The sequence below is a fragment of the Numida meleagris genome, chromosome 1 (genome assembly GCF_002078875.1).
Source record: "Numida meleagris isolate 19003 breed g44 Domestic line chromosome 1, NumMel1.0, whole genome shotgun sequence".
Lineage (NCBI taxonomy): Eukaryota > Metazoa > Chordata > Aves > Galliformes > Numididae > Numida > Numida meleagris.
The window spans coordinates 163,360,188-163,387,967 of NC_034409.1; the positions used below are offsets into that span (position 1 = coordinate 163,360,188).

The 27,780-nt window shown below is 42.3% G+C and overlaps 1 protein-coding gene across 1 annotated transcript; it reads right to left on the reverse strand.

Moving 5' to 3' along the window:
• On the reverse strand, positions 1-27,527 carry OLFM4 (olfactomedin 4). The gene is made up of 6 exons (XM_021374701.1): positions 27,447-27,527; positions 25,282-25,356; positions 20,366-20,518; positions 14,609-14,821; positions 13,572-13,725; positions 1-2,215 (listed from the first exon to the last, which is right to left on the reverse strand). The coding sequence occupies exons 1-6, from the start codon at positions 27,525-27,527 to the stop codon at positions 1,422-1,424; spliced, it is 1,470 nt and encodes a 489-aa protein (XP_021230376.1). The 3' UTR covers positions 1-1,421.

Consider the following 27,780-nt stretch of genomic DNA (forward strand, 5'->3'; position numbering starts at 1 on the left):
AATGTTTTTTAATTAAAACAGAACTAGATATTTGCATATGTATTGCTTTTGATTATCAGAAGACACAAACATGTTTGCAAAGGTAGCAGAAGTAAATGAATGACATGAACTGCCTTCTTCATCATAGAGTTCTGAATTTCAGTATTTCAGCTTGTTTTCTGACATGATGAAGGTAAGACATTGATACAATACACACATTCAAAAAGCATTACACACCAGCCATTTAAAAAACAAACACATATCCAACTAGTTTGACCAGACTTCTGTTTTCCACAAGACCACTTGCCTTGCTGTAAGACAGAATTACACAGGGAATGAATTGGACCCTACAGTAACAAGGCTCTCAGAAATCCAATTGCAGAATGGCTAAACTGCCGAATAGAGGCACATTAAATAACACTCCTGTCATTCCATGGTAATGCATGATATATATATAATTGGGCAGTGGCCAATAAAGTCAACAAAAGGATTTGAAACAGTTTACAAGGTCATAAAGGAAAGGAAAAGCATGTTTCTTGCACTGCCAGGAAAGAGGAGCCACGGTGACCACAAAACATGGCTAGACTGCAGTAAGACCATCCCTAAGGCCAGGCCTCTGCACAAGGTTGCTAAGGGCAACTAGTGGGACAGAGAGGAGGATAGCAAAAGCAGTGCTGCAAATTTGGCCCCACAGTCACTCCTGGAAACCTGCTTGGTGCTGTGGCAGCTAGGGAGAGGGCTGAGCTGCTGGGAGGCAGCCGTAGGCATGGCAGCTGCCCCACTGCATCAGCTCTGGCAAGGACAGTGGGCTCTGCACTGTCTCAGTCCCAGTGCCTTCTCTTCCCTGCCCATGGTGTGACTTTGAACAGCAAAATGTATTTTTACTCCCTTCTGAAGCCTTGAGCCAGCTTCTTCTGCATCCACCTAAGAAATGGGTTGCTGTCTTGAGACCAAGTCCTGCTTCCTATAGTATTTTAAAGCTTCTATTAATTTGCTGAGGCCTCAATTCACTCTGACAAAGCTCAGTGGAAATTCATTCTTGGTTTCTGAGTGCCTTGTCTGTGTTACATAAATGCCCATCAGTGGTTAATTAGCTTCTCAGTCAGTGAATAGCCTATGCCCATCAATTCCCATGAGCAAAACTTACTAAATCTACACTGTAAATCTGCCCTTAGAGGCAGGACAATTGTAAAGCACCAAGCACCAATAAATACCAATCAAAACCCGAAGAACCCAGTACTGCCAAGCACAATGCCATTAATACAACTGATCAGGATGGGCAATTCTTTTAAGGAGAGTAATCAAAGCAATAGATGTAACACCCAGAAACACAGTATCTCAGACTAGATGAACCCCGTACTGGCAATAGCATTGTCTAAAGGCATATCAGATCTCTTATTTTAGCTCCTGCCAGTTCATGGAATGCTTGTGTCACTGAGATACTAAAGCTGGAAGGTCACATCATATCTTAGAAGGTAACCATCATTGTAAACATATAGTCTCTGATCTGTGGGGTTATAAGCGAGACTCTGGATTGTGTCTAACTTTTTATCCATGATGACACTAACATGACCTTCTTCACCAGTACTTGTGTCGTACATGTAGAAGATTTCCTCTTTCCTAGTGCTCAATGTCCTTGTGGCATACAAAATACCACATAACATGAAAGCATTGGAAACAGATGGCTTGTACTGTCTTGTCTGCCAAGTATTTAGCACATCAAGTGTGGTCTCATTGAGTTTGCTAATCACAATGTTGCCCATGCTATCTTCTGTTGAATATATTACCCACAACCCACTTTCATCCACAGCAAAATCTATGTCTTGCCATGATACACCTGCATATGAGAAACGGTTATAAACAGCAGCAGAGGGAAGGGCCTTACTCAAAACCACCTTGTTTGTAGTGATATCATACTTGGCTATATTTGATGAAGAATAAACATGATAGTAGAAAAAATTATTATAAAGAGCAGCACCACTTCCTTCCCCATATGTTAGTCTTCTTTCATACTTTGGTTTAAACAGCAGCAAATCATCAAAGGAACCATAAATTCTAAAATATTCAAAATATCTCCCAGCTGTTTCCAGTGGTGCAACCCAATAGATTTCATTCTCGGGGTTAGAGGGAGAGTAATCTCTACCCCAGGAACCATATTTGTAGGAAAATCCTTTCCAGTTCAGCTTTACAACATACGGCTGGCTAACATTCTGCAGTCCACGGTGAATGCAGCTACCTGCAATGGAAAAGAAAGAACAGGTTTTCCAAATGACATAATTAAGAGAGAGTTTTACATAGCATAGTCTCTACACGGTGCTTACTAGGGATTAGCTCTGTGGCAAAGCACACACATAAATGCATAATTTCATATGTAAAAGAGCTCCTTTTGGACCAAGGATTGTTTCACATTGACTTAGAAAGTTGATTAAAAAAAAAAAAAGAGTACACATAATTACAGTAAATACTGTGAGAAGAAAAAAAAAGACAGGGACATTCATCCTCAGTTAGGATTAATTTGCAGAAAGTAAGTGCTTACTGCGCCAATGCAGACAAGGGACACATCTGATGTGTGGTGCACTTGGAAATCCCCTGGTAAATACAATTTCAGTAGCATTTTAGGCTATTTTCTACCTCAGTAGAATGAAGACTGTGGGAGATGGGAAAGAGAAGCATCTGATTTCTTTGTAATTTGCTGAGGAGGGGTAGGAAGGAGGAGCAGCAATAGTAATTCCAAGACCCCATTTCAGATTATCACTCTACTGTCAGAATCACAGTTTTGAAACAGTGCATCACAGCCACATGGTGCCTTCCACCTCAGACCCTCAAAGAAATCTGTAGACAGTATCAGTTACAGCCTAGGAAATGTAGATAGACATCACTCCTAGTTTTCATGTGAAGCAACTCTAAAGAGAGTCTAACTTCATGATGTGCCAGAACAGTTTTAATTTCCACACATCAACTATGAAGCCATCTTCAGGAACATGGAAATATTTTTTTCTTTTTTCCACCCAAAATATTCTATTTTTGTGCAGCTAAGAAACATGTGTGCTTTTGGGATGAATAGAATTTGTTCTACGTTTATTAGGAACAAACCACAAAGTGGAATGAATATTCAATGATGATAAACAGTATTTGGAACAAAAATGTCCAAATGTATCTACAATAAATACTTTATTCTTTGTGAACTTCAGTGACATTCCATTTTCCTGATAAACTCTCAGCATCATCAGCCACTGGTGGAAAAAATTTTCCACTCAGAAATGTTCATGCACCTTTGGTAAGTCCAAAGTTGCCACTGGCAAAATCAGAGTATTTTTTTCAAGTGTAAACATCAGCTTTTTATCCAATCTTTTTGGGACACAAAAGGGTCCCACACTTTTCATTGTAAGGGTATTCCACCTGTGGGAGTGCAAGTAGAAATGTCAAGTGACTGGAACTAGCTCACAGGCTTAATGGTACTCAGAGACATTCAAGAAATGTTTAGATGTTGTACCAAGGGACATGGCTTAGGGGGTAAATGTTGGTGGTAGGTGGACAGTTGGACTTAATGATTTTGGAGGACTTTTTCAACCTCAGTAATTCTGTGCTTCTATGATTCTATGTGGCTTCTCAATTCAGTGAGGTGCTCAGCCATTCTCCCTAAAGATGGAATATCTATCACAAGAACAGACTCATGCCTCATGTTTCAATTAACCAACAATTAATGGCACAACTGTTTGGTGTTAAGAATGCCTCACAGCACAGGAACTTCATGTACCACCAACTATGGTGTCAATAATTAAAGTCAAACTTATTGTTTGTTTTGAATAATTTCTGGGTGTACCATGTCATGACTGCTTAGCACCTGTATGAAAAGAGCTGCTGGTAATAAACTCAGTCTTACAAGGGAACATCTAGCATATAACAACCTATGTCTCAAAGCAAAAAAGACAGAGAAATAACAGAGTCAAAACTTACCTTTTGACATCAAAGCTGGCCATTCCTACCAGAGGCTGAAGTATAATTACGAAATTAAATTGAAAACACTTAAAGCCACTGCCAGGAAAAGCCTACAAGGTATCTTGCATTCAAAGACATCCTAGTCTTATTCCACAAATAGTAGTGTGGAGAGAGTCCAACCTAAGATACGCTCCTTCAAAAAACACTTGGAAACAAGATATTTTATGAAAAGTGAACCACTGCAAATGCCGAAAGATCTTTTTAAGAGGTAGGAGAAGGTGCCCTTCCTTGGGACAAGGAAATGTGGTCTGATTGTCCAGGCAAGTGGGTAACAGTTGTGTCAGTGTGGAAAGTCCATTTGAGCAGTGAAGCCCTCCACATCTCCTCCTTTCTCAAAATATAGTATTTACCTCTTTCCACTACATAATAACTTCACCCCTCACAGTCATGTGCTCACTTCTGCTCATGACTTGAGGAGACATGTGATTGACCTTCAGCATTCTCTCAGTCTGTGAGGAAAGTGGAAAGCATCTATATATTAAATATAAATCACTGTGCAGAGATAATCTCCCATGCCACATTGACACCTCCCTTGGGGTCAGCACTGATCCCTGGAGTAAGTCTGCATGATCGAGTGCCCTGCTTATGGCAGAGAGGGTGGCACATGTTGTGAACAACCTTGTGTTATACCCCAGCCCATTTTAAGTCCTGAGATACTCTCAGCTGAAACATGTGATGGTCTCTGAACACTCCTTCCCTCCATGCCACCAAGAATCAGGGCAAATCAACATTCCTGGCTCTGAGAAGATGAGTATTTAAGCACGCACTTAAGTGCTTCACAAAGGATGAGCCCCTGGAGCATAAAGCTCTTTTCCAAATATAGAACACCAGGAAGGCGCTGCTGTATGGCCAGCCAGGCTGCATCTCTGGAAATGGCACATAGCACAGCTAGTGACACTGCCTCAGCACTTGGCACAAACGCTCATGTTTGGAGGTGCTTTTACCTCAGCTCATGCAAAGGCAGAAGACTAAGGCAGAAAGTGCAAAATAGCTTGCAGCCTGCCAACTCCCTGAATCAATTTGAACTGTGTTTTTCTTATATGTCTATTATGTATTGTTACCTCCAGCATGAGGGCTTCTTTAAGCTGGTGACATATTGAATATATTACTGTGATTAAATCACAATAAATGTGTCTCAGTATTAAATGGTTATTAAATGCTCCAAATCTCTTGATTTGTTTAGAAAAACATAGCACCAAAGCTTGCAGGTAGTGAAGCACTTCTAAGCTCATCTATATGCGACCTCAAATAATTTTTCATGTCATTAAGCAGAACACAATTCCAGATTTATTTTAATAATTCATACATTGTTTCATAAATAAAAAACAAACGTGTGTTCAGCAGAGAGACCTTTTTTTACAAAAGAAATAATAAATTATTATTTCTTCCCTTAAAGAGATCTCTCTGCTGAACACTTGTTTGGTTTTTATTTATGAAACAATGAATTATTAAAATAAAGTTAGAAGCATGTTCTGTTTTAATGACATCAAAAATTGTCTGAGGTTTCTATACAGCATGTGCTTGATTTTGAGTTCCTTGAAAACTCTCCCAGAATTTTATTTTTTTTTTAACCAGAAAACTCAGTGGTAGTCAGGGGGTGATTTGTCTTCTGCACAGATTCAGAAGAGCTCATTGCTGTTTATTCAGTCTAACCTTGCCTCCCTGTCTGGATCTTGTGGGGAAAAAATGCACAAAGGAAACAAAGTGTCATGTAATTTTGCAAATATTAGAAGGTACTTGAAATAAATTCATATGCATTATGCAAACTTTCATGTCTTTAACTCCTTTTTGGTCTGTTTTACGCTATTGATAAATTAAGTCTTGGTATTCTAGCCTTCCCTTGTTTCATGCCCGTGTAGCAAAAAGAGCAGAGAAGGGCTAACACAGGTACATATACATGGGTATTTTCTGCTCCCTGCATGAAGAACCAATATTTCAGCTCAACTGTATACTAATCCTTCTGATTCATCAGAAAAGGAGCTGTCATTCAGAAGTCACAACTGAAAAGAACCTGACTTCCCTGGCTGATGGGCTGCAGAGCTGAACATGCACAAAACATCCTTCTGGGTCTCGTTTCTCAAAGCAAGTAGCTGCATCTAATTGTAGAAGGGAAGGGACCACACATGTGGGACCCACATTTAAAGGAACTCTCATGAGAGGCACAGAGACTATCAGCAGGCTGGTGCTCCATTCTCACATGTGCTCCCATGCACCAGATGTGCAGCCTCCACTCCCAGCAGATGACCCAATGCATCCAGATATGTGAGCTGTTACCAGCTGTTACAATGACTTGAGACACAGGAGGCAGACCTGCACAGGGAAAAACTTAACTTTGCTGTTTATTTCTCAGTAATATGAAAACCCACAGACACCTCAGTCTTCACCAGTACCACTGCAAATGGACTCAGACTAAGGGAGCTGCAGTCAGAGTAGGCATAAGCTTATAGCATCTAAGAGGGGATGGGATGGGCTGGAGGGCTCAAATTCATAGAATCATAGAATCATAGAATTAGCTAGGTTGGAAAAGACCTACAAGATCATCCAGTCCAACCATCCACCTACCACCAATAACTCCACTAAACCATGTCTCTCAACGCTATATCTAAACATTTCTTGAACATCTCCAGGGACAGTGACTCAATCACCTCCCTCGGCAGCCCACTGCAGCGCCTGACCACTCTTTCAGAAAAGAAGTGTTTCCTAATGTCCAGCCTAAATCTCCCCTGGCGCAACTTGAAGCCATTCCCCCTCGTCCTGTCACTAGTTACAAGAGAGAAGAGGCTGACCCCCAGCTCACTACAACCTCCCTTCAGGTAGTTATAGAGAGTGATAAGGTCCCCCCTGAGCCTCCTCTTCTCCAGACTGAACAATCCCAGCTCCCTCAGCCGCTCCTCATAAGGCCTGTGCTCCAGACCCCTCACCAGCTTCGTTGCCCTCCTCTGAACACGCTCCAGGGCCTCAGTGTCTTTTTTGCAGTGAGGGGCCCAAAAATGGACACCATACTCGAGGTGCAGCCTCACCAGGGCTGAGTACAGAGGGACAAAGACTTTCCTACTCCTACTGGCAACACTATTTCTGATACAAGTCAGGATGCCATTGGCCTTCTTGGCCACCTGGGCACACTGCTGGCTCATGCTCAGTCGAGCATTGACTAATACCCCCAGGTCCATTTCCTCCACACAACTTTCCAGCCACTCTGCCCCAAGCCTGTAGCGTTGCCTGGGGTTGTTGCAGCCGAAGTGCAGGACCCAGCACTTGGTCTTGTTGAACCTCATCCCATTGGCTTCAGCCCAGAGATCCAGCCTGTCCACATCTCTCTGTAGGGCCTCTCTACCCCCAGGCAGATCGACACTTCCTGCCAGCTTGGTGTTGTCTGCAAACTTACAGAGGGTGCTCTCAATGCCCTCATCCAGGTCATCAATAAAGATATTGAAGAGGACAGGCTCCAGCACCGACCCCTGGGGAATACCACTCATGCCGGTCGCCAGCTGGATTTAACTCTATTCACCACCACTTTCTGGGCCCAGCCCTCCAGCCAGCTCCTTACCCAGCAAAGGGTGTACCTGTCCAAGCCACAGGCTGCCAGTTTCTCCAGGAGAATACTGTGGGAGACAGTGTCAAAGGCTTTGCTGAAGTCCAGGTAGACCACATCAACAGCCTTTCCCTCATCCATCAGACGGGTCACTCGATCATAGAAGGAGATCAGGTTGGTCAAGTAGGACCTGCCCTTCACAAACCCATGCTGGCTGGGCCTGATCCCCTGGTTGTCCTGCAAATGCTGCGTGATCTCCCTCAGGACAATCTGCTCCATAACCTTCCCCAGCACCGAGATCAGGCTGACAGGCCTGTAGTTCCCCAGATCCTCCTTATGACCCTTCTTGTAGATGGGAGTCACATTGGCAAGTCTCCAGTCTTCTGGGACCTCTCCAGTTGACCAGGAACAGTGATAGATGATGGAAAGCGTCTTGGCTATCTCTTCCGCCAGCTCCCTCAGTACTCTCGGGTGGATCTCATCCGGCCCCATGGACTTGTGGCAGTCCAGGTGGAGTAGTAGGTCTCTGACTGTTTCCTCCTGAATCATGGGGAGTTTGTTTCACTCCCCATCTGAGACTTCCAGGTCAGAGAGTAGAGTGCTCTGAGGACAACTGGTCTGGCTTTTAAAGACAGACATAAAAAAGGCATTGAGAACCTCAGCCTTTTCATTGCCCTCAGTGGCCACATTCCCAGCCACGTCCAGTAAAGAATGGAGATTCTCCTTGGTCCTCCTCTTACTGTTAATATATTTGTAAAAGAGTTTCTTGTTCCCTTTAATCCCAGCAGCCAAGCTTAATTCAAGCTGGGCCTTTGCCTTTCTAATTTTCTCCCTGCACATCCTGGCAACCTCTTTGTACTCTCCCCAAGTTGCCTGTCCCTTCTTCCACAGGAGGTAGATTCTCTTTTTCTCCTGGAGCCTCAGGAAAAGCTCCCTGTTCATCCACGCCGGTCTCCTTCCCTGCTGGCTCATCTTGCAGCTAAAAAAATCATCTGACCTGCCTTCAGGCAGCTAAAAATTGAAGTGTCTCTGTAGCCAGCGGAGGCACGTGTGTGTTGCCAGTGGCATTTCAGACAGTCCTGGAGAGATGACATGGGCCAGTTCCCTTCGGAAACCTGGCATCTCTCTCTCTTTCTGTATGGACATACTTGTTTCAGAACACAAGCCAAGACACCTCCCAAAAAACAGGTGTCTTGAGGTTCTGTAGGAGGTAAAATTTAAGGTGAAAGTGAAATTGTTCTAAAACTCCAATATGAATGCCTGAGTTTCAGGATTAGGCTACATCAAGTCTTCCCCCTGCTGAGAACTATTCACCAGTAACTTGAAATTCTTAATTTCTTAATATACAAAAGCTGGGGAGGGCAGGGGGGGGAAAGCTTTACTCTTTTTTTTCCTTTTTTTTTTTTTTTGCCTTTGAGTTTTGTTTGAATCACTTCTCCCTGCTGCCTCTCTCAGATCACTTCAGTGAGATGTGACAAAAAATCTGCTGCAGAATCCTCAAAGAACCATCATGGGGTCCTTTCCTTTATATTTGTCCTGACACAGCCAGATGAAATCAGCAAAAAGTAAAAACAAATGGATAAATATTTCTTCACTCTGGGCTGGTGAAGTGAGAGAAGTTGGACCCTGCTGCAGATAAGAAAGTTAGTGATGATGATGAGGATGAGTGACTATGTATTTACTGATCCAATTTCAGATATCCACATCTCCAGTTGGAAGACGGGGCAAATGAAGACCAGAGATTTCCCTCAGATACATTATTTGAGAAAGAGAGGTTACTCACTCTGGAAATAAGGCAGCAAAAGCCTTAGGGGACAGAGTCAGAGGGGCTGTGCTGTACAGCACTGAGAAGCAAGAAGCTTTAATTAAACTTGCCTTTAGACTCATAGTCTTAGACAGCTTGGGGATTATCCAAGCTCTCTCTGGTTCATACTGCCGACCCAAAATATGCAGGAGAAAGGAGGAAGGAGGAAAGAAAACACAGTCTGAAAACAGGACAAAGAGTCAGTTTAATACAAACATTATAAATATAATATGAACTAAAATCAGGGCAAGGCCAAATGGTTTGGCAGGAATTCAAGGCATTCAGGCTTGCAGAGAAAACGTATGGAAATTTTGTTCAAATGCTCAAATGAGTGCTGTAGAGCTTTAAAGCACTAGGTGTGAGCATCCATGCAAAGCCTCCAAAGTGACCATCTAGAAAATGCAGCTCTCTCACTCACTTACTCCACCTCCCCAAGCAATAATGTTGTTCTACAACCACTTGTTTCCAGATACAGTCTGCAGTACGTATGATTGCTCTACAAAGTCTCTGCCCAGAGAATATTTGCTCCCCAGTAGGCACACAATGTCACAATACACCAGTCCTGCATGGACTAGCAGTGATCTGATTCTACACAACACACAGGTTATCTGTAGAGCTGGCATCTCCAGTGGTTAGGAAACTTGCCAGCCCTCAGCAATCTGTCTGCTAGTCCATTCTGCCAGCCTTGGAATCATAGAACCATAGAATGGCTTAGGTTGGAAGGGACCTTAAAGATTGGCCTTCCAATACTTGAAGGGAGTGTGTAAACAGGAGGGGGATCGATTGCTTGTGAGGGTGGATAGCGATAGGACAAGGGGGAATGGTTTTAAGCTGAGACAGGGGAGATTTAGGTTAGATATTAGGAGGAAGTTTTTCACACAGAGGGTGGTGACGCACTGGAACAGGTTGCCCAGGGAGGTTGTGGATGCCCCGTCCCTGGAGGCATTCAAGGCCAGACTGGACGTGGCTCTGGGCAGCCTGGTCTAGTGGTTGATGACCCTGCACTTGGCAGGGGGGTTGAGACTCGATGATCTTTGAGGTCCTTTTCAACCCAAGCCATTCTATGATTCTATAATGATTCTATGATCATTGAGCTCCAACCCCTTTGCTGTGAACAAGGTTGAAACCCACCAGATCAAGGTGCCCAGGGCTTCATCTAACCTGGCCTTGAATGCTTCCAGGGGTCGGCTCAGAGACCACCCTCAACCCAAAGGTGACTGTGACAATACACCGACACACATCTTCCAAGAATTCTGGGTTTCCTGGTGCCAGAGGCATGAGATGAACTCACAGATGACACCAAAGGACAGTCTTAGATGATGTCAGAGGTGATCATTCACAAGAAGTGACCACAGCTATTGAAGTTCTAGTGATAGGACAAGAGGTAATGGCTTTAAATTGTGCCAAGGGAGGTTCAGTTTGGATATTAGGAAAAGTTTCATCTCGGAAAGAGTGATGAGGCATTGGAACAGGCTGCCCAGAAAGGTGGTGGAGTCACTGTCCCTGGCAGTATTCAAGAAACCTGGAGATGTGGCACCAAGGTACATGGTTTAGTGGGCATGGTGGTGATGGGCTGACACTTAGACTAGATGACTTTAGTGGTATTTTCCAGCCTTAATGATTCTGTGATTCATACCACCTGGGGTTTGGACCTTCTAGATTATTTTGCTCTCTGTGGCTCCCACACAGGGTAGTAGCATGCAAAGGAACCTGAGCCAGCTGGCACACCAGTCAGGAATAAGACAATGCTAAAGAGATACCAATTTGATCTCAGGTAAACTCAATCCATTTCATCACCATGCCCTGAGAAGAAATGCTGATTAAATGTACTATAGTCACAGAATCACAAAATCGTTAAAGTTGGAAATAGACCTCCAAGATCATCTAGTCTAACCATCAGTTTGATACTACCATGCCCACTAAGCCATGCCCCTAAGTGCTGTCACCCTATGCAGTTACATTTGTTCCACCCCAGAGCTATTGACCAGTTCTGCACATGACCTGCCTACCCGTGCACAGAGCTGCACTGTGAAGTGCAGACCTCCCTCTCCTGCTCTGTGAAAGCTCCACAGACGATCACGTCAACCACCCAGGCATAAAAGCAGCTCCTGCCTCTACCATTCATGGAAGGACACAGCATTCTTGTTCCAGAGCTCACTACTTTCCCACCGAAACAAAGGTTTGCTGTAGGCTTGAAGATAAAGAAGCTGTTTCTTTCCACACACCGTCACTCTCGATAAATCAATGAGACATCCTTCAAATACTTTTAAAACATTGCTTGTTTTTTTTTTCCATTGTAGTATTTTAAGCCTTTCCTGAGCAGCAGAGGGGCCTTGAAATTTTGCTGTGCAGATTTTTATTTCAGCTTTTCTCCTGCCTGATCCCCAGACAAGGTGCTACTTGTGCATCCTGCCAGAGAAGCACAGCAGCTGCCTGCACCACCATAAAGCCCTGAGGAGATTGCAGTAGGGATGCCGCTAATCCATGGAAAGCTTATATTTCCGCTAGTCGCAGACTCTCACCTTTTCAACAAGACACCTGAGCTTGCTGACCCAAATGTGATGAGAGGTAAATGCTGGTGGGTGCAAATCAGTGCACACCTCATTTTTTATGAGTTCCTTCACATTTAATCTCACTGATTGCTAGCCAGCTTATGTGAAAAAGGCAGGATTCTTCCACCAGGTATTGTGTATAATAGAGTGCTTACTCTTTTACAATACTCTGTCAAAAGGAAACCCTTGTGTATAAAATACTCGGGGGATCAGTGCAGTCTGGTAAATCCTACCATCTGTTAGCAAGTGGAAATCTTGACCCAGTACACCTCAGCTCATGCTTCCCAAGCAGTTTGCTCTAGCATATCATTGACTCAAAATTCCTCAGACTGCAGTTCACTTGCATTGTGATTTTTCAAACTGAGCATAGGCCAAGGCAAAAAGTACTCCAGTTCTAAGATAATTACCACATGCCCTGTGACAGCTGATACTTTCTAGGATGAGAGGGAATGGCCTCAAATTACACCAGGAGAGGCTGAGGTTGGATATTAGGAAAAACTTCCTCTCTGAAGGAGTGATAATGCATTGGAACAGGCCACCCGGGGAGGTGGTGGAGTCGTCATTCCTGGAGGTGGCACTGAGGGACATGGTTAGTGGGCATGGTGGTGATGGGTTGATGGTTGAACTAGATGATCATAGAATCATAGAATCATCAAGGTTGGAAAAGGCCTCCAAGATCATCCAGTCCAGCTGTCCACCTATCACCAATATTTCTCACTAAACCATGTCCCTCAACACAACATCTAAACATTCCTTGAACACCTCCAGGGTCAGTGACTCCACCACATGCCTGGGCAGCCCACTCCAGTGCCTGACCACTCTTTCAGAAAAGCAGTATTTCCTAATATCCAGCCTGCATCTCCCCTGGCGCAACTTGAGGCCATTCCCCATCGTCCTGTCACTAGTTAGAAGAGAGAAGAGGCCGACCTCCAGCTCACTACAACCTCCCTTCAGGTAGTTATAGAGAGTAATAAGGTCTCCCCTGAGCCTCCTCTTCACTAAACTAAAAGATCTTAGTGGTTTTTTCCAACCATAATGATTCTATGATTCTATTATGAACTGTGCTTTAGGTTTAGGAACCACAGATATAAGATTCAGAACGCAACATTTCCTATTTTTAAAAAGAGTAAAGTCCTACTTCCACTGAAATCAACAAGAAAACTCACACTTATTTCCCTGAAGCCAGAATTTCCCCCTCAAGGTTCTTGAACTTTTGATTTAGAAGAGCCTTTTGCCTGTGAAGCAAAAGTAATCATGCAAAGCTACCTTTCTGAGTTTGCATACCAACAGCTTTAGCGCATAAGTTGTTGCTCATAAATTCTCAAGCAGCTTTAGAGCAAAATTGCTGTGACATAGGTCACTTTCACAAGAACCATTAAAAGTCAAAGCTGGACTGAAAAAAGCACAGTTTCCCACATTTAAAAAAAAAAAAAAAAAAAGGGAAGTTGGGAAAAAAAATAGAAGGTATGGGAAGAAACTCATTTTTCACACTTCAGGTGAGAGGAAGTTTACAGCTTTCTCCATCTGAAACCAATTAATGTGTCTGCAAGAGTTTGTTTCCTGCTCTCTTTTTCCTTTTGAACCTGTTGATGAAACATTAGTAGCTGTCTGCGCAATTTTTCAAGACTGGGTAGTATCATTACGATTGTTTCTGATACTCATTTATGATACTGCTCCTCACCTGATAAACAAGACAAACACTTACCTGGTGGGAAATAAGGAGGTATTGTAGTTTTGTTTTTGCTCTCTTCACACTCTCTTAATTGATTCTGAAGAGACACAATTTGGCGACGTATTGCAAGGATATTGTTTTTGTCCATTGATTCTAGTTCATTTACCAGTATAGTTAGATTTGTAATCTAAGGGAAAAAAAAGAATATTCCTGTCAACTTTATGTTATAGATATTTGAAGGCAGGTTTCATCGCATCACAGAAGATGCTGCAAAAAAATTTAAGGAATAGGCCTTATTCTGCTAGCCTTACATTTCCAACAGTGCAATGCGATCTGCTTTGACACTCAGCTCTATACCACAATGAAAAATAGTGTTATTTTATATGTAGTGTAAAAATATCCAGTAGGTCCTAGACAAGTGCACATTATTGTATGTGAGAAAATACTTATTCTGGTCTAGAGAAGTATCTTGAAACTTGATTTGTAAAGATAAGTAACGTTCTCAATCACCTACTTGATGATCTAGAGGACAGTGGAGAAACTAACGATATTTCATTTTCATATGAAGCAATTATTCTCTCTAGGTGAGTGATTAATTACAATTTTGAAAATGTGATTTATAGTCCACTGGGAAGGTGATAGTCTTTCCCATTTCTTGATTTCATATTGATTGGGTCACTGCCCCAGCAACCAGAAGCTAATTTTTTAATTATCTAAGTTAAAGCACAGAGGCTTTCAAGCATGGGTGTCAATAAATTAATATTTATTATAATAATTTTAAAAGTTCATGTGCTTAATGCTGTGCAAAAAAATCTCTTCCAGGCAGAGAGTTGGCAAAAATAAAGAGGACCCCATTTGTTTGGATGGAGTTTTTACTTTTCTGTAATCTACATTAAGGAAAAAGACATTAATAAATTTAAGGTCAAGATTTTCTTTAATTTATTCTGATGAAATACTAAAGTAATACCACTGGCTGCAGTAGAGATAGGCTACATTTCCTCAACCACTAAAGAGAGAAAAGACATTCTGTATATTGATGCCCTTTTGGCTAATTGAGATTCTAGCAGTACCTCCAAATATATTTGATCGATGATGACATTGCTCCCAACAACACTGGATTTCAGCTGAGTGACCAGTCTTTCTAGGTCACTGATTTCCACTTTCAGTAACTGGAAGTCCAGTTCTGTGTAAGATACGCTGCTATGTTCCATATGCTCCACTCTGATGGTTAAATTAAGAATTTGCTCTTGATACAGTTCAATCCTTTTTGAATACTCTCTAACCTTAAAGAAAGGAAAAAAAAAAAAAAAGGTACATATTCAGGCCTAGGTTAGCAAATACAGCAAATAAAACAAGCCTGTTTGACATATTTATCATATTTCTGAGTACCCCATATATAACATACACATACTTGATATACTTATTCTTCACATAAACTAAGTAAACAAAATTATCATCACATACATAAAAAATGTAAAACTTAACCCTCATTTATCGTTGGCAGTTCCACATAGTCCCCTCAGGAATGCCTAAGGATAACTGAAGGCAGAATTCTACTCACAATCTTCCATTTTTCTAATTCTTTGCCAATATTGTCTCTGTGAGCTAATTTTATCCTCAGTATGCCAACAACCTACATTGGCAATTTTTTTATTAGGAAAGCTGAAGTGCATTATCTCATGAAAGCAACCCAAGGAGGCTGAGAAATGCAATAAAGGATTTCCAAGTTTTTCAAATTTACTTCTTATTAATTCAAAATCCAAATAGGATTTTAACGTGTGTTACATTTGAGTTGTGCCAAAAGTTTCTAGAATTGTTTTTTGTTTTATCTTTGGGGGTATGGAATGTTTAAACACAGTGTTAAAAATCAAATTGCCTTTACATGAAAGTAGAAATTTTATTGCAGGCTTTAGCTAAATTAATTTACATAGCAGCCTCTTCAGCCCTTGAACCATTAAACAGTTGTCCGGATGAATATGTTTTCACATGTGTATCTGCTGAGGTAAAGGTCACAGCACATGCATTCCGATGCAGAATTAATACTGTAAGAATATTATATAGACTTGGAACATTCCTTTTAAAATTTAACTTCCTCTAAATTTAACACTTTGGGGGGTTTCTCTCCCATATGCTTCATAGAAATCACTTCTTTTTTTCCTTTAAGCCAATAAAATTATATCACAAGAGTTAAGTAGGAGTAAATATAATTAGTTCATTGCACCAATAACCCCGTATTTATACCACAGCTGGTATTTGTAGTTTAAGCCCCTTCTCAATTTCTGTAACTATTACTTCTTCAACTGAAATACTTTTAGTCCCCGTCCTGTCAATCATTCTTGCATTATCTTAATGTTTTTCCCCACTGCCTCTGGAATAGCCTTCAAAATCCTGTCAGGATGTGAAGGCTATGGATTCGCTGTTTCCCTCAGCCTCTGAGACTGGAAGGCCAGCAAACACACATCAAATAAGTCCATGTAATTTTTTGCTGAATCCCTTGTGGTCTGAAGAACGTGTATGGGAGCTCATGAAGGACAGCAAGCATCTTTTAAGATCATAAGATATCCAGAGAACGGGTGTTGATTTTGCACAACAAAAAAGAAAGAGATATGATTACATTCTAAGGAACATCAAGCTGGCCTGTGTCTGAAAAAATTGCACCGGTATGTGAAACTACAGCTATCATAGAGGTATTTGGAAATCTATCTAGGTCCTATTGGTCTATTAGGACTACTAGTCCATTATTATCACTAGTCTATTTTTAGTCTAATAATTAGTCTATTATTAGTCTAATAGTCCATAGGGTTATTAGCTCTACCCTTATTTTGTTATTATTAATATTAACAATATTATTACTATTATTATTAATATTATTATTGTTCCGTGCAGATCAAGCCTGCAAACAACTGAAATAGACTCTTGGAATTAATGACAGCTACTCATTACTAAGAAATCTGTGAATTTGGAGCTTTCTTCAGGGTCTTGAGATTCTGAACAAAACACTGAGGGCTGGACCAAGGCATACGTCATTATTTCAGCCCTGATTGCAGAGTGCTGCAGGATACGGACTGGAAGTTCTGCTTCCACATCAGACTGTCTTCATCCAGCCAACCATCCAGGTCATTTGAGGACATCAACACCATCCAGTGTAGCTGAGAGCTGTCCATATAAGTTGAGCCTGAACTAGCTCCAGTACTTTGCAGTGCTCCGTACAGCCATACTAGCATCTCAGTGGACTTAAGCTCATAGGACCCCTGGCTAATCATTAGACAAATGCAGTTTTCTCAGAAGTGCTGTCTTAACAGATCCATACTATTTTTGCAGACAAATCCAGAACGTACACTGAGCACTGCAGTGCACTGAGTGGACATTCCAGCCTGACCAGATCTGGCTCAGGGGTTTCTGTAGCTGAGAAATATCAGTTGAGAAAAAAAGGAACATGGTGTTGCTCTGTTGCTTGGCAGACAAATTAAAGCAGCTTGTAATTCATGCTCTCCTACTGCATCTATGTGCTCGCAACTGGCTGTTGTCCCTTGATGGACTGGCACAGAAATTCTGTGCATGGCCCATATTTAGGGACACAGACCAACAACTGCTACTGACTGCTGTCACATTTGTCATAAAACCCTTAAGTAGGGCATAATGAACACGTAGAGCTTGAATTAGTCCTTCATTGGAAGAGAATGGAGCCATGTGATGCATATGTACGAAGAAACAAAAAGAACTAGTTTCATTTGTTCCTGCATCCTCATGGAATGAAAAGGGCAGGGAAAATGTTCAATGCTCATATACTGTGTCGTTTACCTGCAATTGGTATTTATCAAAACAGGTTTTGCAGCATGCAAACGGACACTTCTCCAGCATGCATTTGGAGACTACAGAAGGAGGAACTGAAGTGCAAGATGAAGATGCAAAAGAAAAAAAAGTAAACATGGGTAGATGAGAAAGAAGTGACAAAATCGGCAATTCTATAAAGCCACTTGTCCTGGGGCTTCAGGCAGCTGTGACCTCCACAAACCCATAAGGAGCACAGCTGGCAAGCAGTCTGCAACCTGACAGTAAGAAGAATTCCACTCCAGGTTAATCTATTTTGAAAACAGTTTTTCCTGGTGGAGGGTAGGAGTGCTTTTTTCTTCTGTCTTTGTTAAGTGAGGATGTTGTGACCATTGTGAGTTAAGTTCTGAAAGGTACTTTCTCTCCTTGGGATAAAGTGCTGATCCATCCCTGTTACTGAGGTGTCCTCTCCCTTTCTTACTGAGAGGAGCAGCCAATTCCTGCTTTGCTTTGAAAGGTTAATTTTCTTCTGTAATCATAATTATGCTGGCAAAGGTTGATGTGACAGAGGAAAAATTAGTCTGGTATTTTCAGCCTACAGTTTGCACTCATTTGGCGCATGAGAGCATCTCTTTATCTGCAAGCTTCCCTGCCTGCTGATTCTATAAAAGGACCCCCTTGCTTTTTTGAATTAGCGTACAATCAGGCAAAAGGTTAACGATTCAATCAGGCTGTTTATCTGGGACTTGTAGCACATGGAAAGCATCCTTAAGAGGGCCCAATCCTGAACCTCTTACTCGGGAAAAGCTCCCATGAGCTTCAAGGGATGTTTTAGAAGAGTGAATAAAGCGTGGGTTCTCAGAGTCCAAAAAGCAAGCACTTAGTAGAAATCCCCACCACTGCGGTGAGACTAAGTTGAGCTATAAAGACAGACTGGGATCTGAATTGCCCGCAGAATTGCAGATGGCGGAATGATTCCCTAGAATTTTGTTCAAGATATTTTCTAATAACAATTAATAATGAGAACGAGGCTTTCATTTCACTGTTCCATTGTTTTCTTCTTTCTGTGAATATTATAACAACCGAAGTAGTATACGAGACTGCACAAGAAGGAAGGTGAAGTATTTGTGTGCACAGAGACTTGTGCATCACAAGGTCTTAGATTGCTTCAGTTCAGGTATCAACAGGGCAATGGTTGACAGATTTCTCCTTTCTGCAGAAAAAAAACGTCATAACTGAGATAATTTGCACACATACAGTTACACCAAAATACAATGTTTGTTTTCATTTCTGACCCAAAGTGTCTCTTTGCCTGTATCACACTGCAGTGTCTGTCACACTTCATCTAACCAGATGCATTGTAACACTGCTTGGCTGATTGGTCTCGACAGGATGAAATTCAGTAAAGCCTGAGTGAGGTCAAGAATTGTCACTGTCTGCAGCTAGAATTGAAAGCCAAGGTCAGCATCTACACTGCAGTACACTGCTGGGCACCTAGAGACAATACAGTTACACCAGTTTATACCAGCTGGCAGCCTGGACATTAAAGTCCACAGCAAGGATTCAGCTTGCCCTGACTTTAAAGGTGAGTTTCAGATACAAACTTAGACATCTAATTTCAGGTATCTATAGTAACCTGTGTCTTCTTGACTCCCAATAGAGTCAGTGGAGATCTGAGGCTGTCCACATGGAAAGGTCAAGCAGCACTTGAGATGCTCTGCAGATCTGTGTGAGGCTGGCAGATATGCCACTCATCCTAAATGGAACATGCACTGCTCTGAAGACAGTATCAGTAAGAAACCAGTTCCACCATGGCAAGCAACTGGGAAAGGTGGTATGCAAACACCTAGAAGAATCACGCCAAGTTTCTGTTTGGGAATCATGGCCCTACTCCTTTCCCAGTGCAATTAGTTTCAAATGCCGGTGGTGAGCACTGTGGGAACAGTGTGAAGATCTGAAATCTAAGTGACTGTCATGGATCATTAACTAAGCAACACCTCCTTCCTGCAGGAGACCAAGTAACTCCTGTGCTTGGGGGTGGTGGGACTTCTGTCAGCTTGCCCTCCACATCCCCACTGACAACTGAATGTGCTTCATCGTCACCTCCAGCTCTTTCAAATCCAGTGATTTCAGCTGATCTTTCCATAGGGTCTTCTGCCTGTTGTTGTGGTGTTTTATGCTTAATTTCTTATCTGTTCCTGATTATACCAGAGGAGGTTTATGAATATTTATGGTTAGAATTTATAATTTAATACTGTGCCTTTTCTGCTGATTAATTCAAGGACACTTCAGTCCTTAAGATGCCTGGTTCCTGAAGAAAACGCTTTCTGCTGGACACCTCATCTGAATCCTGAATACTTATCCATCATCAAAAGTCAAAGGCAGACTTCTGCCCTCACAGGCAGCTTCCCCCATTGCACTGCAGCATGGATAGGTCTTTCTGAGTTCCTCAGAAACAGATCTGAATTTGTACAGCCAAAGGAGCAGAAGGGGTGTTTGTCTTTAAAAATAATACATAATTCAGCACTCTCCCTGCCACAGCCTCAGATGTTGACATAGAAGTTTGTTTGTTGGATTGATTTTTAATCCATGAAAACAAAAAAAGAGTGAGGGGACAAATATTCACCTACTTCCTCACTCTGAGGTGTGTTGACCTTACTCCTCTTTCCATTCATTTCCCTCTTACAATCTGGCTTGCTTGATACAAATCATAACACATGAAAGAGCAGGAGGCTTGGCTTCCTCCAGCTCTGTGTAGCAATCACAAACCAATAAAAATGAGCCAAGAGAGGAAAAATACAGCCTTCCTTCCTAAAATGCCATACGCCTCTAGCTGCAAAGACCTAGAAAAGAAACTAAGGATGTTCAAATGTATGACATGCTACAGTGTCAGAGATTTTAGATTTAATCACCCTTCTCCCTTTTTCTTATAGAGCCCTCTTTCCTGCTGTTTGAAAGACAGGTCACCGAAAAGTGCTGACTGCTGTACTCTTCCACAGGAAACCATTTTTCAGCAAATATACAATTGTTATATTTGTGAGAAAATAAGACCTTACTTGAGAAAGCTCTGTCTCAAATTTCTGCAAGAGCGTTGTGGCTATCACTTGCAATTGCTCGGCCTTCTGCACAGGAAAGGTGGCATCCGGCAAGTACACAGAGCACTGACAGCTTCCGTGGTCATCCAGAGAGCCAGTCACATTGGCAAAGAGCTGCAAAAACAAGTCAGTAAAGAAAAAATGTTAATATTCTTCTCTACAACCAGTAGCTAATGCCTGACAATAATCTGACAATCATAGGATCAACAACTTTGCTGTTAGATATTTTTCACTTTTTTATTCCAAGGAATTCCTATTATCTGGTAATTTTATTTTTTTTTACTCAGCCTTACAAATCTTTCAGAAAAAAAAAAAAGTTAAATGTTGCTGTAAAGATTTAATCTTTGGAAAAACAGAAGCGTATAATAGTCCTTACTCCCCCAGCCTGCAACAAGGTGCCCAGAGGAGCTGTGGATGCCTCTCACTGGAAGCACTCAGAGCCAGGTTGGATGAGGCCCTGGGCAGCCTGAGCTGGTGGGTGGCAGCCCTGCCCATAGGCGAGGACTGGGACTGGATGGTCTTTGAGGTCCCATCCAACACAAGCCATTCTATGATTCTATGAATCTTGTGGACAATTATCCTAGGATAATGAAAGAATCTTACCAGGAAGTGAGAAACCATGCAACAGCAAGAAAATAATAACTTAGTAACTTACATCTTACAGTTACTGCTCTGTTAATTTGAATTGAATTAATCAGATCATCTAGTTATTTCCATCCATAAAGCTGAAAGCAGCAACATAGAAAATAGTAACTGGGAAAGTTTTGAAAAGAAACACGCGTTGTTTGAAATTTCTCAGCCAGCCCCAGCAAACAGATGTGAACTTAATTATCTACTACTGAAAGGTGAAGAATTAAATATTCAGGCTCAACCTAACGTAGAGAAAAACCTCTTTTCCTAGTGTTGAACATCACACCTACACATCACAGCCCACTCATCTTCAGCTGTGGATAGCTTGCAAAACTATGACCCCTGCCATTAGCATGAATTGCCTTGTCCTGACTGTCTGCATGTTCAGAGCACCATCACTGGAGCAATGGATATGGTGTATGGAAAGGTCAGGGCTGGCAGTTCATGGTCATGACATAATTTGCAGCCAAATCACAGTTTCCTATAAATACTGGGTTGAATTCAGAGCGTGTTTGGGGCAGTGAAATATTTGGGTTTTTTCTGTACACAAAATATTTGCCAGTTCATAAACCTATCATGAATTTATTAATAAATTTATTTGATGTTATTTTAAAATATTCTGGCACATACTTCAGTGCAGCTGCATATTTTAAAGCTAGAAGCTTGCTCTTCAAATACACTTCTTGCTATAATCTCTCCTCTTGCCTTGCAGAAATCCCAGTGTTATTCATCTATTTTCTCATCCTCTCTCCCTCTTAAAAATAAAAAGAAGCAAACAACAAAACTATTAACCAAAAGATGAAATTTCAGCACTTCTTGTCTCACTTTTTCATAGTGGTTTCAATTAACTTCCTCACAACCCAGCCAGCCCAGAACATGCAGTGATGGCCAGCAGCAAAGCCCAAGAAGAGAGCAGCAGCAAGCAAGAATGATCCAAGTTCACACTTCTGGCAACCTCCTTCTGCAGCCATAACAAACAGCATGTGCCTCATTTTGAAAGAAATCATGAAAAGATGTTTTATCTGTGTTATTCAAGAACCATAGTCCTTAAAACTTCACTCCAGGCCAGACTACTGAAGACAATTAACATGAGAAGAAGCAGAGAAGTATCTCATAGGATGCAAGGGTGTTCCAGCATGTCATTTCTATTGATTTCCCTGCCAGATAGGTTACCAAAGCACTTCTGAATATCACACTGAAAACATACTGGAAACTAATTCTGAGTACCTTTAAAGATACATCTAACAGAATGCAAACTGGCATAAAGAATAAGTCCTTAAGTCCTTAGGTCTTAAGAATGGGTCACTTGGGAGCTTTTGCACTTCTGATTCCTCTACATGGGCATGCATGATAAGGGTGGCACATTGCTCATCAATAACAGGAAAAGAAACAGGTAGGGAAAAAAAACACAAAGAATGAAATAAATATGGCTATCTGAGTATCTATAAGACTGCCATGTGCATTGGCATACTAACTTTTGGGTGGAAGGTCTTACATTCCATCCCTTCCATATATAACACAGATATCATATATATGTGGATGTATTTAATATATATGCATGCACATGCTAAGAGAGAGTATACTATACATAGAATAGCATAGTATGAACTATACATATGTATGTGTTTCTATATCTAGAAAAGTGTGAAATACACATTGTATATTTCACTAATCTACAGTCCTGACTGTACAGAGCCATCCATTTTCTCTAGAGGTACAATGCTTGTCCCATATGTCAAATAAACTCTTCATAAGTTTTCTCAAATGATCACCCAAAGTGATCCTGTAGAAAAACCTCCAACTTGTGCATTCAAATTCCCTATGAAAAACAATCATTATGTTTTAATATTTGTGTTGAAAGAGAGCCTAGAGTTGAAGGCAGAGCTTCACTGCAGTCAGTGCTATTTATATGCATGCCAAGAGACAGCTTCCCCAAAGGAGAAGACAGCCTGGGCAGGGAAAACTGCTTCCAATCTTCCACTGACACTGCTAACTTTAGGATCATGATATTGATGAAAAAAAATAAGTAATTTTTAGTTAAGATCCTCCTGGGTCAGCAAGTGCTTCAGTCAAGATATCACTCAGTCAAATGACGACCACATAGCAAAAATGTTTTTCCTCATCCTATGGAAATATGTGCAGGACAGGCTGTTACTTTGATGGAGTTGTATGTTTTTTAAAGTTTAATAATTTACAGTGAATCTTTAAATGAGAGCAAACTGTCCTAGCCTACAGCAAGGACTTGACAATAACATTTCACTGTAAAATTAAGTTGTTACATACACATATTTGAAGCTATGAGGAATGTTCTTTTCCCACATCCCTTCAATTTAAGAAAGATACTAAGAGCCAACAGGTACCTGATCTGCTGAAAACCAGAAAATGTATTCAGTTGCCTAAACTGTAAATTAGAGTTACATCCTCAAAAAAGCCTAGCCATTTCAGTGCTTAATTTCCAGCTACACTGCATCCCAGTGGCATTCACAACTCTGAATTACCTTCTCGCTCTTCCTAAGACAGAATGTGATCCACGGAAACGATATGGCAAGGACAGGAGCCATCTCAGCTGTACAAAGAGATGGATGGGTTTGGGGTCCCACTCCTAACTCCATTTAACTTTTTAAGCTCTCATGACTGGAGGTGGAGATTTAACACTCTCTCACAAGAGGTTCCTCCATACATCCCACACTGAGCTAGCCTGGGTGATGAAAACGTGCTGTCAAGCTGTCTACCATCTTTGACTTGAGCTGGATCTGTGCTTTGGGTAAACATTGTTCTTGATGCTTAGGTTTCAGAACCACTCAGAGCAATTGTGCCCTGTAGAATCAGCTCCAAAGCAAACATGTTATTAAGCAGTCACTGACAGAGGGAGGCAAAGAGACCAAATTCTGAAATCCACTCACTGTGGACTTGAGCACTGTACCAGAATTCTCAAAAATCAGGTTCAAGTCCCTCTATCAGAAAATAGTTGAGTAAAATTTGAATTAAGTAGAACGGGGAGAATCAAGATTTTCTCACTCTCAGCAACCTCTAGAGGACAATTTAGAGGTGACAGAATATTGTTTCAAGGCCCTGCTCTCATCTGCATGGGGAAGACAGAATTGAACAGAAGCCTTCTCCTTCCTCCAGGGAGGTAATCACCACCAAACTGTTCGAAAATCTGACATCAGATTCCCATGGCCCCAACTGTTTCATGTCTGGGATGCAATTCAGTAGACATTAGGGCTGTATCAAATCATTGGATGTGACCAAAGCACAGACTGACATGGCAGCAACACTGTCAATTGTGGGAATTCAAATCTTCATAGATCCTAGACCACAGAATCACAGAATCACGGAATTGTACAGGCTGGAAGGGACCTCTAGAGATCATCGAGTCCAACCCCCCTGCCAAAGCAGGCTCCCTAGACCAGGTTGCACAGGTAGGTGTCCAGGCAGGTCTTGAACATCTCCAGAGAAGGAGACTCCACAACTTCTCTGGGCAACCTGTTCCTGTGCTCTGTCACCTTCACTGCAAAGTTCTTTTGCATGTTTGTGCAAAACTTTCTATGCTCAAGTTTATGGCCATTTCCCCTTGTCCTGTCCCCACAGACTGCTTAAAAGAGGTTGTCCACATCCCTTTGTCTCTCACACTTAAGGTATTTATAAACATTAATCAGATCCCCTCCCAGTCGTCTTTTCTCAAGGCTGAACAAACCCAGGTCACCCAGCCTTTCGTCATAGGGGAGGTGCTACAGGCCCTTTATCATCTTTGTTGCCCTCTGCTGGACTCTTTCCAGGAGATCCCTGTATTTTTTGTACCGGGGAGCCCAGAACTGGATACAGTAGTCCAGGTGAGGCCTCACCAGGACAGAGTAGAGGGGGAGGATCACCTCCCTTGACCTGCTGGCCACACTCCTTTTAATGCACCCCAGGATCTCATTGGCCTTCTTAGCCACCAGGGCACACTGCTGGCTCATTGCCAACCTGTCATCCACCAGGACCCCCAGATCCTTCTCCACAGAGCTTCTCTCCAGCAGGTCACGTCCCAGCCTGTACTGATACATGCAGTTATTCCTTCCCGGGTGCAAGACTCTACACTTGCTTTTGTTAAACCTAATCTGATTTCATACTGCAACATCTGGGTAGCCTGACTTACCTCTTCAGGGTTAAGCCTCCAAGTGACTATGCTGCCTTTAAAAAACGGACAACAACTTCCTAGCTATACTCTTTTCCAGACTTTACTGAAGAGTAAGCAATGGTCATACCTTTGGGGAGATGTGCTGGCTGGTAGCCTTCTCATTAAGCTGAGTCAGATATTGAAGTGTGCTGACAGGAGGAGTCTAAAACAGAAAGGAAAGCCTCTTTCAGTCAAATTCCTGCATTTGGCACCATCCCTTCTCCACCAGTTAGCCGCCATCCTACAGCTCCAATGCACTTTGATTTTACTGTGGGAGCCATCCCCAGAAACTATAAAATAAATTGGCTTCTCTTGACAACAAGCATTTCCCCGAGCACATTGTCACTTTGCAGACACCTCGTCCCAAAGATAGGCTATGTGTGGCCGGCGGAAGGCAGGGGACGCTCAGCCTGCTCAAGAGGTGTGAGCTGGGGCTCTGACAGGCAGATCTGGCAGATCTGTGTGGCAGCCGAATACGACAGCACCGTGTCCCCCTGCCCTAAATTCACAGACTGCTGTTCTTCCAGCAGTGACATCTGTTCCTGGCTGCCCAGCTTGTGCGCCAGCCTCTCGGAGCGGGACTTGCTGCCCCATCACTCTAAGCCATCAGGCTGCAAGCTGTGACCGCTGGGACATGTGTCCCACTCTGTTCACCATGGAGGGGACAGTATCGTGCCATAGGGAGGGAGCACAAGGGGAGCTGCCACGCTTCTCAGCTGAGAAGCTGATCCACCTCGGAGTCTTTTATTTAATAAGACAACATACATCCCTTTTAATGTTCAGATGTGAACATATGTGCCTCCCTGTCACAGAAAAGAGAGCAGCTGTCACCCTGGCATTGTGCATCCCTGGAGGTCTGCCATGACTACACGGAGTGTGCTGAGGATGGTATGCCAAGGTGATGCAGCATACTGCTGCCCACAGGAGAGCCTCACCAAAACCTGTGACAAGGTGGGAACTGCAGCAACCCACCCTCAGTGTCAAATGGTGTGACAGACGGAGCACCAAATGGGCTTCCCCACAGGAGGACACCCATTGCTCAGTCTTTCTACAGTTCCCAAATCCCAGCCCCCATGCCTGAGCCAGGGGATGATGGGGAATTCCAAGTGGGCAGCAAAGGGGCACAGCATAAACAAACTTTTGTGGGACAGTTTGTCAAAGCAATCGATCTGACAACCATTTGTGTGTTCAGACATGGCATGCGGGTAGCTAGTAGCAATTAAATTACACAAACGTGGAACTAGCTTTAAGCTAAGCAGAATGAGGAGAAGTATTTCCTATTTAAGTTTCCTCTCCTCAGCTTATCAACATATATTTAAACCCCCTTCTTGACTTTTGCAGCTCTCTGTTCATTACCCAGGTAAATGCACATTCCAGGAGGTGCCTGCATCCACAACACTCCCAGACTTCACAAAATGTAACTAGGTATTCCTGGTTGGTGACTAAACCAGACAAATCAAATCAAAATGAGTCACCAGGGGACAAAGTGGGAGTCTTCCTAATGTTATCTATAGAAATACTAAAAGGCAGCCTCTTGGGTCAAGCTAAAACAAAATGTTTTGTTTCATTTGGGAATGCTTGAAAGCTATTTGCAAACTTTTTGTTATGACAATTTAAGCCTAGTTTTAAATTAAAAAAGAAAATGAGACCATATGAAATCAAAACAAATCTCTCACTGATGCTATTTTTTACATATTTTCGAAGTTTTCTCTTCTCCCCTCCTCTCTGTTACTTCTTTTTTCCTGATTGATGTCTTTGATTTGAACTTCTCTTGTGCACAACCAGATATGGTTTTAGGGGAAAGAGGGAGAACACTCCACGCAGAACACCCGGCATGGCTTTCATGTGCCTGGACAGCGATTATGACAGCAATCAAGCAGCTGGGAAAGCCCCCGCTTCCCAGCTCCTTCCACATCAAAGATGTGTATCCTTTCCTGTTATAAGCCCTTGCTAATTAATTAGAAGCTACACAGAGCATTTAATATCCACTGAGATCCTCACTGGGAGTTGCACTCATCTAACCAAAGGCAGAATTTGACTCTGATTTTAAACCCGTGCCTCATTTTCACATTTATTACCCAGTCCCTGTACATTAGTTCAGGGGAGGATGGAGAAATACTTGGAACTTTCTCCATGAGGAGATCTCAACATTTGTCTAAAAACTTCCCAGCAACCTGAAAACAATTTTCACCAATCTAAATGACATTAGAAGAACCAAAGGCACAACACTTAGGCAATGAGACCCCTTCTTACCACTTCTGTCGCTGCCGTTGTAGTTGCCTGTGCAATTGTGCCCTGCACAAGGAGCAGCAGAGCCACCTGTGCATGCTTCATCTCTGCCAGCAGATGTGACAGCCAGGGAAATGGGAGCTCTTTTTATCACTGGGGCTGGGGATTTCCCCAGCCAAATCTTAAGGAACTTGCTTGATATTTTATGTTTTTTGAGAAGTGATATCATAAGATCATATAAAGGTGTCACATTACTAACGCACAAAGACAAGTTACTCACTGTCAGAAATTAACCGTCACCCAGTTTCCTAACAAGAAAGCCTTCCCACATGGTGCAGTATCTAATCTTAATCATGGT